The following is a 13,594-nucleotide window of genomic DNA, read 5'->3' on the forward strand; positions in this document are numbered from 1 at the left end:
CTATGCCTCAGAGAGCCACAAGAGTTGACCTGCCAAGCCTCTCCAATGTGTTCTGTCATGCCAGCATCAGTAGTCACATGCGCATCTGTTCTACAAACAGTTCAAACAAAAGCCAAACAAACCATAACACAATACACATTTCCCCAATGCTACACTCTCTGCTGACAGACGAGCAGTGCCACGCCCTCACTTTTGCAGGCAGCACTTTATGGAAATCAATGACTCTTTCTAAAAACGCTTGACTCCACCTTTTGCATTGATGCGCCCCCCTTTACTCCCTCGTCCCCACCCTGGTTTAAACCCATTGTCATCACTCGCCTAAAAGCAAGCAGCCGTCCCAGGCTCTCCCCTGCTCCTGCGTCAGGCAGTATTTGAAGAGGTGTAGGCAGGGAAAGGAGGCAGTACTTGTGGGCTTGCCTCAGAGCTGATTTTGCTGCAAGAAATAGAAGATCAGAGCAAGATCTTGGAACGCTTTAGAACTTGAAACTTTTTACTTGGTGCTATACTTTGGACAAAAAGCGTTCCTTCTAAGGTACATCCTTGAATGGCAAAACGTCCCAGCTGGAGAAAGTGGTTCAGATTCATCCTCATTTGAAGTTCTTCGACGTTCTCAAGGTAAGAATTCAGGTATAAAATCTCTTTAAATGGAAATGTTTTAATTGGATGCATCGATTAAACCAATAAAATCTCTTTAGAATTTAATTAAATGAAAATATCTTCTGAACAACGTCAAACGCATGCATCGATTAACCAACAAAGCATTGAACAATGCCTCTACACTGTAAAAGAATTGATTGCTGCCTTCCATTTTTAGTTGAATTGAGTCAACTTGTGTAGCAGTTTAAACTTGCATCAGTCAAACAAACTTAAAATATGAAGTTAAACTTTGTATAACTGAAAAAATGTAGTTTAATTAACTTATTGAGAAGTTAAAGTAACCTAAAAACATTTGTTGTCATGACTTTTTGTCCTGCACTCAAAAAAAAATGACGTTTGCTGTTTGTTCAAACTACTTAAAATGAGCTGAAACAACACAATTCTTAAGTTTATTTGGGGACAACTTAATTGCTTTACATTAAAATCAACTTAAATTTGTTAAAACTGATAAGCTAACTTGATTCCTTCATGTTGTCCCAACTCAAATCGATTATGTGGATCCCAGTGTTTTTTTAAATGTGGCCTTTTCCCCCTATTAATGGCAAGCACACAAGTATTTCTGTCATATTTATGAAAATGAAGCTCCCAAAAAGACGAATTGTGTTGCAATTGTGGTGCCACAAGGCATTTTCCATCTCCTGCGCAACATGTGAGACTTATTACATAGTCAAAATCCATCTCTTGCCAAGCCATCTGTGCAATAGTTGAACGTTCAATCCAACATAGCCAGTTTGTTTCAGCTGCTAATGAAGACTCTTAAGTTGGCACAAGTAAAACAAATCTCCCTGGAACACATTTACCTGAATATTCCGATTGAAAATAAGATAATATGATAGGTAAGTAGGGAGTGTTTCGAATAGGCTGCGAGGCAAATGCTCATTACCTCAAATCCTTGTCAGGATTCAACAAAAACCATAGAATATGTTGTGCTTGATAAATCACCAGTGTATTCAGCTCTTAAACACACCGTAATCCTTTACACATTTAACTTTCCACTGCAAGCCACTGCTGGAAAACACAGCTCACTCTTTTCAATATACGGAAATAAGTTATGAATGCGTGTTTGTGGATCCAGAGTTTGGGTGTGTGTGTAAGTGTTTCCAAAATGAGCACCAACTTTTTCCAGGGACATGCATGGACAATTCACTCTGCGTTCCCTGTGGGCTGGAAATGTCTCTTAGGGTTCTTTATTTGAGAATAAATAGCCAGACATTCTCAAGCACTGTGAAAAATGCTGGGATCCACACAATCGATTTGAGCTGGGACAACTTGAAGGAATTAAATTAACTTATTAGTTGTTATAAGTTTAAGTAGATTGAACATAAAAGGAATAAGTTGTCCCAAAACATTTTGAGAATTGTGTTGTTTTAGCTCATTTTAAATAAGTATTTTGAACAAACGTCACTGTTTTGAGTGTGAGATCAAAGCACACTGCAAATAGTTTTTCCTAGTCTAAATATCAAAAAAGTCTTAAATCAAAAAGCATTTTCTGGATTAGTAAAACAATTTAAGTGGATTGAACATAAAATAATTAAGTTGTCCCTCAAAAAAAAAAATTAAGTTGTTTCAAGGTGCCACACGATGGCTCAGTGGTGAGCACTGTCGCCTCACAGCAAAAAGGTCACTGGTTTGAGTCCCAGCTGGATCAGTTGGCGTTTCTGTGTGGAGTTTGCATGTTCTCCCTGTATTAGCGTAGGTTTCCTTCGGGTGCTCGGTTTCCCCCACAGTCCAAAAACATGCTGTATAGGTGAATTGGATGAACGGAATTGGCCATAGTGTATGAGTGTGAATGAGTGTGTATGGGTGTTTTCCAGTACTGAGTTGCAGCTGGAAGGGTTTGCGCTGCATAAAACATGTGCTGAAATAGTTGGCGGTTGATTCCGCTGTGATGACCCTTGATAAATAAGGGACTAGGACGAAGGAAAATTAATTAATTTCATCTCATTTTAAATAAGTTTAAACAAGCAGCCATTTTTTGAGCTTTTATGCTTGTTTTAAGAATAAACTTACTTATTTTTTCACTTATTTCTGTAAACAAAACAGAAATAGACTTGTCTAGAAATGATTTACGTAAGATTATTTTTCTAGGACTAGAAGTGGTGTTAGTGAGACCAGCAGGGGGTGCTCAACCTGTGGTCTTTGAGTCATAACGCTCCAGTATAGTGAAGGGTGCTCTATACTGCTCAGCGAGCGCCGTCTTTCTGATGAGATGTTATACTGAGGTCCTGAGTCTCTATGGTCATTAAAAATCCCAAAATGTCCTTCGAAAAAGAGTAGGGCTTTAACCCCGACATCCTTAATCTCTGCCTTTGCTGTGTTAGATAAAAAGCACAGTGACAGACATGAAGGAAGCAGATCTCATGTAACGTTTATGAGAAATACGACAGTAAGAACTTTCCCAATGATTATTTGATGTATTTGTTGTGGAGTTCCATTCAAGCCTTTCTGCAACGATGAGTCACACACAATGTGGTTGCAAAGTTCACACACACACACACATACACACACACACACACACACACAAACACTTTCACTGTTTTTGCAAGTTAATATATATATATATATACATTAATACCTACGGTTGTATTGATATCCGTTATATTAATGTACAAAATAAACCTGACTTAACGTCCCCAAACCAAGCATCTTCTTTTATAGTGGTGATAAAGTAAAGACTGTAAAATTGCAGTACTTCATTACAAACATGCACTGTTTTACAAACGTTTTAAACTCATTCTTGATCACATTTGATGATGACTGATGATCACAGAGTGCAGAACAGATCTTTTATTCCTGATTGCTTTGTGCACGTCCTGTCTTGTTGATTTGATTATATGCATTACTAGGGAGACATGTTAATATGCGGCTGTCAATCAATTCGATGGGCGGGGAAACCGCACTCCTACATCACGTCGTCCTCAAAATAGGAGGGAAGAGGCTAACATCAGCAAATAAAAAAAGAGACTTTTTGTGTTTATATCACTCCAATATGGCCGTGGACACACTATACCTACACGCAGACCTGCCCAAACAGCTTACAAAAGATGATTTTCATCATAGGTGCCCTTTAAGTGAACTGAACACAAATAAAGAAAAAAAAAACTTCAGAATTGTTCAACTCATATTAAATAAGTAGTTTGAACAAGCAGCAAAATTTTTGTTTAAAATGTGAGAAAATACAGGATCAGTCATAAAGTTGTTTTAATGTTCTCTTTTCTTTCTTCTTTTCAGGCATAAATATACTTCCCAAAGCCAAAAGCTGAGGGTTACATACAATAGTTTACTTTATAACTCCAAACATCCCTTAGTTACTCCAAACCTTTAAACCATCAAGGCAGAACATTTGGAAACATTATAAAAAACACCGTAAGCAAGAGAAGAGCCTTCACAGTTACCCCAGAGGACACGTAAACAAGCCATAAATTAACTCCCTGCAAAGGAAACTCTGAGTACTCTCGCAAATTGCACGATGTCACGCTGGGGACGTAAGAATGTCAAGAAGGCCCCCGAGGTGATCAGGACAGTGACCGAGGGCCTGAAGTCACTCTACCGAAAAAAGCTCCTGCCTCTGGAGCAGTATTACGGCTTCCATGACTTCCACTCACCGAGTCTGGAGGACGCCGACTTTGACAACAAACCCATGGTGCTGGTCGTTGGGCAGTACTCCACGGGAAAGACCACCTTCATCAAGTAAGACGACATTTCACCACAACTTTTAAAGGGATAGTTCACCCATAAATGAAAATACCCACCCTCAAGTGGTTGCAAACCCTAAAGAGTTTCTTTCTACTCTAATTGTATGCACATTTTGCATACATTGAAAATTATTAATGGAAATGTTTAGATAGGCATACATTTGGAAAATGCGCATCAAAACTGAGTAGGATCTGATAAGGAAAAATGTACATAAACTATGATAGAAATCCATTTACTGAATAAGTTCCAATGTCCGTCATCATAGTGGTTTAGTATTATTACCTCCAGATCTGTCTTGAGCATCTGTGTGTCCAAAGAGTGGTCTCAATATTCCAGTTTTGAGAATAAATCTTTGGATGATAATGCAAAATGGCATTTTTGGATGGAAACATAGCGACTGACTTCCATAAGGTAATGGTCACAAGTTTACAACATTTTTTAACATCTTCTTATGACAAAAGAAAGAAACTCATTAACCTCTAAAACAAGTAAAGGGTGAGTAAATGATGATAGAATGTTAATTTTTGGGTGAACTATCTCTTGAAGGACTCTAAAGTAAATTTTAAAATGAGCTAAATATTTAAATAGTGGTTAAAGAGCTTGGAATTTACAACCATAGCCAGATTTCATGATCATCAGATGTCAAGACCTGGTATTAAGATAAGATGTAAAGTGTTTTGAGCTTGTTTTTTCTCACGTCCAGAGATTTTTTATTTATTTATGGTGCATTCAAACATCTAAAAAAATATCTCTCTGGCTATGCTGTGAGAAACGTCACAAGAATAAGAGCTGTGTCCCAATTCCAAGGATTTATACTTCGAAGTGCATGGACTTAAACAAAACAGTGTGCACAAGCTACCTTAATGTATTTCCCCTTTCTTCTCATTCAAAAATAGTATCTGTCTATAAAATAGGGTCTCGTATGACAGTAATTGTACGGCTAGACATCTAAGTTTTATTCAGCACACAATGAATAGTGATGATCAGTTGCATTCTTCATAAGGCACCAAAAAAAAGATGCATTTGACAAGGTCTTGGAATTAAGCCTTCTTCATGCTGCAATGACGCAATCAGACTAAAAGATGAGGCCTTTGAAATGGGCCACCACTAAGGTTTTAATGCATGGCAGGGTTGTACCCAGAGGGCAAGGCAGTGACCAACGGTGAGGACCACCAACAAAACCTAAACTCCAATTCTGCCAAGGCAGAAGATAGAGATTTCTACAAAGGGAGAATGCTGAAGTGTCTACCCTGACAACGTATGAACTGATTATTGAAAATGCATGATAATACTCAGGTTATCCACTATTATTGATTATGCGGAGGGCTCCATCTCTGATCAGGGCCCTCAGTCAGAGGCACCCTGTTAAAGTTGGCATGAAACAGAAGTTAATTTTGTCCTTTTCCCCCCATCATGATGTACATCAGATTTAGACGGTTGCCAAAGAAATCCCCGCCGACATCCTCTGATGTAGAATGTTTTCAGATGTTCAATGATGACAAAGAGGAGCTGAGTTTTACAGACAGAATTGCATCAAATTCTTTTTGAACCCCTGCCTCCTGGGAATAGGGCAGAAATAAGACACACTAATAGGTCTTAAAGGAAAAATAGTCCTGCCCTAACGGACAGATAGTCCCACCCATCGGACTGATAGCTCCACCCTAAAAGAAAGATTGTCCCGCTCTAAAGGACTGATAACTCCGCCCTAAAGGAAAAATAGTCCTGACCAAAGGCCTGATAGCACCACCCTAAAGGAGAAATAGTCCCACCCTAAAGAACTGATATCTTTACTGTAAAAGAGAGATAGTCCCATCTCAAATGACTGATAGTCCTGCCCTAAAGGACTGATAGCATTTACCTAAAGGAGAGATAGCCCTGCCCTAAAGGAGAGATAGTTCCACCCTAAAGAACAGTTAGCCTCACCCTAAAAGACAGATAGTCCCACCCTAAAGGATTGATAGCCTTACCCTAAAGTAGAGATAGTACCGCCCTAAAGGACTGACAGCCCCACCCTAAAGGAGATAGTCCCGCCCTAAAGGACTGACAGCCCCACCCTAAAGGAGATAGTCCCGCCCTAAAGGACTGACAGCCTCACCCTAAAAGAGAGATAATCCCGCCCTAAAGGACTGACAGCCCCACCCTAAAGGAGAGATAGTCCTACCCTAAAGGACTGACAGCCCCACCTTATAGGAGAGTTAGTCCCGCCCTAAAGGAGAGATAATCCCACCCTAACGGAGAGATAACCCCGCCCTAAAGAACAGATAGTCCCACCCAAAACGACAGATAGATCTTCCCTAAAGGAGAGATAGCCCCACCCCAAAGGACTATTAGCCTCACCCTAAAGAAGAGACAGCACCGCCCTAAAGAAGAGATAGCCCCGCCCTAAAGAACAGATAGTCCTTCACTAAAGGAGAGATAGTCCCGCTCTAAAGAACAGATTTTTCTTCCCTAAAGGAGAAATAGCTCCACCCTAAAGGACTAATAGCCTCACCCTAAAGAAGAGACAGCACCGCCCTAAAGGAGAGATATTTCCGCCCTAAAGGAGAGATAGTCCTTCTCTAAAGGAGAGATAACCCTCCCTATAGGAGAGATAGTCCCGCCCTAAAGGACTAATAGCCTCACCCTAAAGAAGAGATAGCCCCGCCCTAAAGGATAGATTATCCCACCTTAAAGGTCTGATAGGCCTGCACTAAAGGCATTCCATGTGACTAGAAGTAAATAAAATTCATTTTGAGGGGGGAAGGAAGGATTTGATTAAAGATTATGATTGTGACTGATTTTTTACAAAATAATGAAGTGCACAAATATATCGTTTATAAGCACTACTATATACATCTAAAAATAAGAAGAGTAATTTTGATTCCATGCTGACTTTAATACCAGCTGGAAACAGGGTTTTGGTTTCATGTGTACTTACATTCATATTCAGTATATATAATATCATTCATTTGAGTTGATTTTATACAATTTACTGAATGGAAAGTTACACTGTGTTTTGTTTATTTTAGCAGACATAAAAAAAACACAAGGTTATTAAAGCCTGTCTTGTCAGCAGGGTAACCATGTTCTGTCAACACAGGTATCTGCTTGAACAGGACGTCCCTGGGAGCCGCATAGGGCCTGAGCCCACCACCGACTGCTTCACCGCTATCATGCACGGAGACGTAGAGGGGCTCATTCCCGGAAATGCCCTCATCGTGGATCCCAACAAGCCCTTCCGCAAACTCAACCCCTTCGGAAACACCTTCCTCAACAGGTGACTGGATTTATTCAAGCAGATGTTACACCCAGCCGCGATGTACGTACATGAGAAATGAGGGTGGGTTTTGTGAAAGAATGTGTCCGCTGACCCGTCTGCTTACACTGGGCACGCAGAGAAGATAACAGAGAAACTGTGTGTTCGTTTTTACTCTACGGAATCTCAAGCGTCCGTGCCAAATTTCTAAGAGAGGAGGGACTTTCCTTATTTGTGGAAAACTTGTGGAAGGGAGAGATATCACAAGAGAGGGCAATGAGCGCTAATGTGCCTGAAGCAGAGCTGATGATTTAGCATAGCCTGAGTTCACCAGAGGTTACAGAGAGAGATCTCATTTGTTAAAGAACATCATTTTTAATGGGATATAGAGTAATGTGTCTGAATGTAACATTTCTTCGATATTATGTGATGTAACTATCAAGTAAACGTTTATTTTGTCCATATTTGACCTAAGAGAGTTTTTGTCATCATCAATGTGGAGATAAAAAGAGCACCTACCCTAATATTTAGCATGAACGTCTGACTCCCCGTATGAACAATACTGCCAGTGAAACTTGCTTTAGCAACTATTGCTAATTTGAATGATGTGGTAGATAGAGCAACGTCTCATATTGAAATACCAGGCAGTAGCCAAACAGTGGGAGGAAACTAAGCTGAAGTTCAGGTCATCCGAATACCTCAGTCTTCTCATTAACCTTGCCAAGAGTTTCTCAACATAATTAGCTCGCAGTTGTCTGTCAACACCAGAGGGGGCGCTGCTCTTATCTTATCATCTTTTAATCAGATTGAGTTTTCCATTGGTCTCTTCGGGTGTATTTTCGCAAGCATGTTTTGAGAACTTCTTTTCTCCAACTTCCTGCCCAGGGAAGCAGTCCACTCGTTAAACTCATTTAAAGCAGGAAGAGACGATGTTTTTCTATGCCTCAGATCATTAGTGGCAAGTATTGTTTGATTTTGGCAGCGCAGGTCATTTTCCTTCAGGAAGCACTGTGTGTTTCGAGCACCACTTCCACACAATGGACCAGCCTGGGAGGAGTGACGCTAGAAGTCTGCTTCTTAGATCACACACAACAGCTGTCATAGGAGTAATGGACATTTTATGCAGCTTTTCTCAGGAGGAAAGGGATTTCAACTTAAGAGACCTTGCATGTTTGTGACATTTAAGGCATCATGTCACATTGGTTTAGTACACAAGACATAGATGAGACTTTTAGACACCTGTATTTTAGTTATTGTATTGAATTCCCTCAGATTCACAGGCTACACCATTTGATATTAATGAGCTGTAGATATAAGAATATATGCAAATATGCAACAGAACGTTCTGTATGAGCTTGAGGCTGTACTTACCCATTCAGGCCGGAAGAACATTTTCAGTGCTAAGTTCAATTGAAAATCTCTATCTCTGACAGATTCCAGTGCGCTCAGCTACCCAACCAGGTCCTGGAGAGCATCAGCATTATTGACACCCCAGGAATCCTGTCTGGGGCCAAACAGAGAGTGAGTCGAGGTAAGTCTGGCTGAAAAATAAGGAAAGGGGCTTTGAAAAATGTCAAATAATAGTCAACAATGTCTCAATTTTGGGCTGAGAATGATTATTAGTCCCATGTACAATTTCTAAACTCACAATATGCGACAATTATCTTACACCCAGTGTAAAAACCCCATCTAGACCCTCAGAGAACCTGTAGGTATTGGGTACTAATTTGAGTCCATGTAAATACTACACGTAATATTGATCAGAGGTAAACAAAACATCAGATGATCTAGGCTCTCCCACTGAGAAAATTGTTGGGTAATCCTAGCTTATCAGTGTTGCACGCGTCTGTGCGATGTCTGCTTTTTCTCTTTTTTTTTTCCTGCCCAAAAGCAGTTGAAGTGACGCACTGAATGGGAAAGTGAGCCATTAAGGTGTGACAGGGAGAGGAAAGGGAAGGAATGCAGAGGAATGTTAGGGGGGTGTAGGAGGATCTGAGGATTCAACTGTTGTCAAACAGTTTTAGCATACAGTATATTGTTCACAAAATATTTGAACATCATCACCTCGAACATGGGTCTCAAACTTAATTTCCGGAAAGCCACAGCTCTGCACAGTTTTTCTCCAAACCAAACACACCTGATCCAACTAATCAAGGTGTTTGAAACTACTAGAAACAAGTAAGCAGGTTTGAGCTGGAGCTGAACTCTGCAGAGCAATGGCCCTCCAGGAACTGGTGTCTGTTTGACACCCCAGGGCATCCCACTTGTGATTTTAGCTTTCAAAAGTGTGCGTGTAGTGTATAGTGTACCCCCTTGTATTTACTATATGTCTTCAGCTGATCCCACTCAGACAAATTCGACAGCAGTAATCTCCCTTTATAGTCAAAGTGGCACTGTGGAACAAAAGTCTGGACCGTGGGAGGAAGGCTGTATGCAAAATCGCCCTCTATTCCCTCAAATAGTGCACTATTCAAACAGTGCAGAGTTCGGGTCAATCCCTTATTAACTACACATGAAAAATATAACCTGTTTTCAAGGTTTGATGAAAATTACAGGCAGTCCTTTTTGATTAGTGATAAAGCTAAACTCTGATGTGTGGTGACCCTTCAGGACCACAGTTGTCCACCTCTGTACTACAGTGCACTATTTGAGGGAGCAGCCATTTCTAGTGGTGTTTGAAAACATAGTGGACAAAATGAAGTGCACCTAATCAATCCCACAATGCACAGCAATAAAAGGTGTACAACCCATGTACACTCAACAGCTAGACAATGCCCAAAATGCACCGTGAGAGTTTGTACACCGAATGAACTTGCAAGGCTGACAACGACATGGCATTTAAAGCACAATCATAACAGTGTAAGTTTCGAAGCTTGAAGAAGTTGAAAATCTAATTTGTCTGAGGGATTTATCAAGTAAAACACAAACAAAACAGCATTCCGTCCAGTGCACTGAGTGCCTTTTTGGTCTTCCCAAGAGCAAGTAGGGTCCCTTCTTGCTCTTGCGTTTATTAAAGATATAAAGATAATACACATATATTTGAATTAATAAATTCACAAATATTGTAATTGTACACCTGTAGCCAGTGGTACTGTATAGGAGATTGTTCTGTGGTTTTGTTTCTTTCATTGTCAGTGTCTCGTGGGATCATAGTTCATTCCCTTACAGTCTTTTACTTTTTTCCCAGATTTCAAATTCTTTCATCTTTCAAATCAGTTCAGAGCTGATGGGTTGCATCACCACAAGCCCTTTAGAGAAGAGCATTTTGAGAGAAAATTAGTGTGGTCACTGTTGCACGCTAGTGTTGTTAGTCATTTTTAGTTGATTTACTTCTTCCATTTTTTTCATATTGTAGGATATGATTTCCCAGCAGTTCTCCGCTGGTTTGCTGAGCGTGTGGACCGAATCATCCTTCTCTTTGATGCCCACAAGTTAGAGATCTCAGATGAATTCTCAGAGGCTATCGGAGCTCTCAAAGGCAATGAAGACAAACTCCGTGTTGTGCTGAACAAGGCTGATATGGTTGATACCCAGCAGCTTATGCGGGTGTACGGAGCTTTAATGTGGTCCCTGGGGAAAGTGTTTGGTACTCCTGAGGTTCTGAGAGTGTACATCGGTTCCTTCTGGTCTGAACCTCTCATGGTGACCGACAACCGCAAGCTGTTCGAATTGGAGGAGGAAGATCTGTTTGCTGATATCCAGAATCTGCCACGTAATGCAGCCCTACGCAAACTTAATGACTTGGTCAAGAGGGCCCGTCTTGTGAGGGTATGCTAATATATGAATAATTCATATTGTTTTGGATCTGTAATGTCAGAAGATACACTTACAGGGATGGTCATTAATTACTCACCCATGTCATTCCAAACCTGCATGCCTTTATCTTAGGAGCACCAATGACACTTTAGTCTTTAATGTGTCTGTATAATGAAAGTCAATGGGATGTAGTTCTATTCTGTACCCCTTCGAAATCTGGAATGACATGAGGGGTCGTACATACGTTGTAGCATTTCGTCTGAATGCTTTGCAAGCTATATGGCAACTCGCTCATGGGAAGCATCACTAATCTGCGTTTTAATCACAGGTACATGCCCATATTATCAGTTACTTGAAACAAGAGATGCCATCGGTCTTCAGAAAAGACAATAAAAAGAAGAACCTGATCTACCAGCTCCCGGTCATCTTCTCCAAGATCCAACTACAACATCACATCTCTCCTGGAGACTTCCCTGACTGTGCCAAGATGCAGGTTAGTGCAACCACCCGATTCCTTTTCTTGAGGTTAAAACACTACTTGTTTGACAAAGTAATGCTTGACTTTCCTCAGGAGCAACTAATGGCACATGACTTCACCAAGTTTAAAGCCCTGAAGCCCAACCTTATGAATATGCTGGATGAGCTGTTGTCCAGTGACATTGCCAAACTGATGCCCCTTCTTAGGCAGGAAGAAATAGAGGCTGGGGTTCAACCAGGTGTCCAAGGTGGAGCTTTCTTGGGAACCCGTGCCGGACCCTTTGTGGAAGGTGACCCCTTTGGAGAGGTTGCGAATGAAAATGGCGAAGTGGGTGAAGAAGATGAGGAATGGGTGGTGACAAAAGACAAGCCCAAGTATGATGAGATCTTCTACAACCTCGCACCGAATGAAGGCAAACTGAGTGGCACCAAAGCCAAAGATTGGATGGTGAGCACAAGGCTCCCCAACTCTGTTTTGGGTCGTATCTGGAAGCTTTCGGATGTGGATCGTGACGGCATGCTGGATGATGAGGAGTTTGCCCTGGCCAGCCATCTGATTGAAGTGAAACTGGATGGTCATGGGCTGCCCCCTGAGCTCCCTGCCCGTCTCGTGCCACCATCCAAGCGCCGGCAAAAAGGCTCTGATGCTTAGACAATTGCACCCACAATGCCTTGTGCAGTCTTCCGCATGCTGTCCAGCTCTAAATCAGCTGCTGTGCATCCCCGTTCACTGTATTTAGGTGCCGTTTTTGTATTTTTGTAACACATAATTAATGTCTTTCTTTGTATTCTTGGTTCAGTTGCAACAATTCAAAGATTCCCAGCTGGAAGCCAAAGAGCGTTGCGATAAACCAAAGAATGGTCTCAGTCATTTGGAAGGAATGTTGCATCTGTCACCATTTTTATTCTCGACGGTAAAGTCATACAGCATCATGTCCAGCAATGCTACGCATATCACTCAATTCATACATCCAATGGCTCTAGAACTATGGGATAGCAAGCAAAGTTTTGAAGATAACACGTTTATTTTTGTCATTTAGCGTAGAAATATGTAGACTTGGCTTCACGCACTTTTTCTTACGGCTTTTACTGGTGTCGACAACTCAAATCAGAATGTGAAACCAAAGCAAGCACTCAAAACTCTGAATCTTCTACGACCGCAGACCTGAGAAGGCAAGTGAAAACCTTTCTGAGACTTTGTTTTTCTAACGTGGAAATCAGTTTACTAGCACGATGCTGCCTTTGCCTTTACAATTAAAAAGGAAATGTGCTTTATATGTGATCAGTTTTACTATTTTTTGTCTTTTTTGTATTGAATGAGCTCTATGCATACTATGAACGAATGTCACAAATATATATGAATTAAATATTAAACGTCAAAGCAAAAATGTGGAAATTTCTTTTGACTACTGTAAACAGTTCCACTGACTGCTTCAGTTAACCAATGTTTTCACAGTAAATGTATTGAGCTAAATAAAGACTTTTTGACTTGTATGTATGGTTTGAAATGTTTTTTGTTCCTTTCAAAAAGAAATGGTTAAAAGATAAGCTTAAATTTTGAAGAAACAAGAAATGTCCTAAACGGACATAGTATTATGCAAATAATGTGCTTTTTTCTTCTCTTTTTTTATTGAATGTTTGAATTTTATATATTTTTATTGCTAAAAAAATTACAAATCAAGGCGTTAGACTATATTTAAAAATGTTTCAGGATTTGGCATACAGGGTCAAAAAAATCCCTCATTTGTCTAAACTTTAAGAAATTTCAAAGCC

At 40.5% G+C, this 13,594-nt stretch overlaps 1 protein-coding gene across 2 annotated transcripts; it reads left to right on the forward strand.

Annotated features, from left to right (window-relative positions):
• Positions 1-323: 323 nt before the first annotated feature.
• Positions 324-13,315, forward strand: ehd2b (EH-domain containing 2b). 2 transcript variants are annotated; one of them, NM_200063.1, is given in 7 exon segments: positions 324-615; positions 3,889-4,347; positions 7,433-7,609; positions 9,022-9,119; positions 10,944-11,356; positions 11,673-11,837; positions 11,916-13,315. In NM_200063.1, coding segments are annotated over 6 exon segments (1,632 nt in total). In that variant the 5' UTR covers positions 324-615; positions 3,889-4,126; the 3' UTR covers positions 12,474-13,315.
• Positions 13,316-13,594: the final 279 nt, after the last annotated feature.

This window comes from Danio rerio, chromosome 18 (assembly GCF_049306965.1).
Source record: "Danio rerio strain Tuebingen ecotype United States chromosome 18, GRCz12tu, whole genome shotgun sequence".
In the NCBI taxonomy this organism is placed as follows: domain Eukaryota; kingdom Metazoa; phylum Chordata; class Actinopteri; order Cypriniformes; family Danionidae; genus Danio; species Danio rerio.

What these genes read in the sequence shown, in the direction of transcription:
- ehd2b (XM_073928923.1), top strand. Translation starts at nt 11,108, where the DNA reads ATGGTTGATACCCAGCAGCTTATGCGGGTGTACGGAGCTTTAATGTGG. An exon ending in AGAGGGCCCGTCTTGTGAGG is followed by an intron (nt 11,357 to 11,672) that starts GTATGCTAATAT and finishes TTTTAATCACAG; the next exon opens with GTACATGCCCATATTATCAG. An exon ending in CTGACTGTGCCAAGATGCAG is followed by an intron (nt 11,838 to 11,915) that starts GTTAGTGCAACC and finishes GACTTTCCTCAG; the next exon opens with GAGCAACTAATGGCACATGA.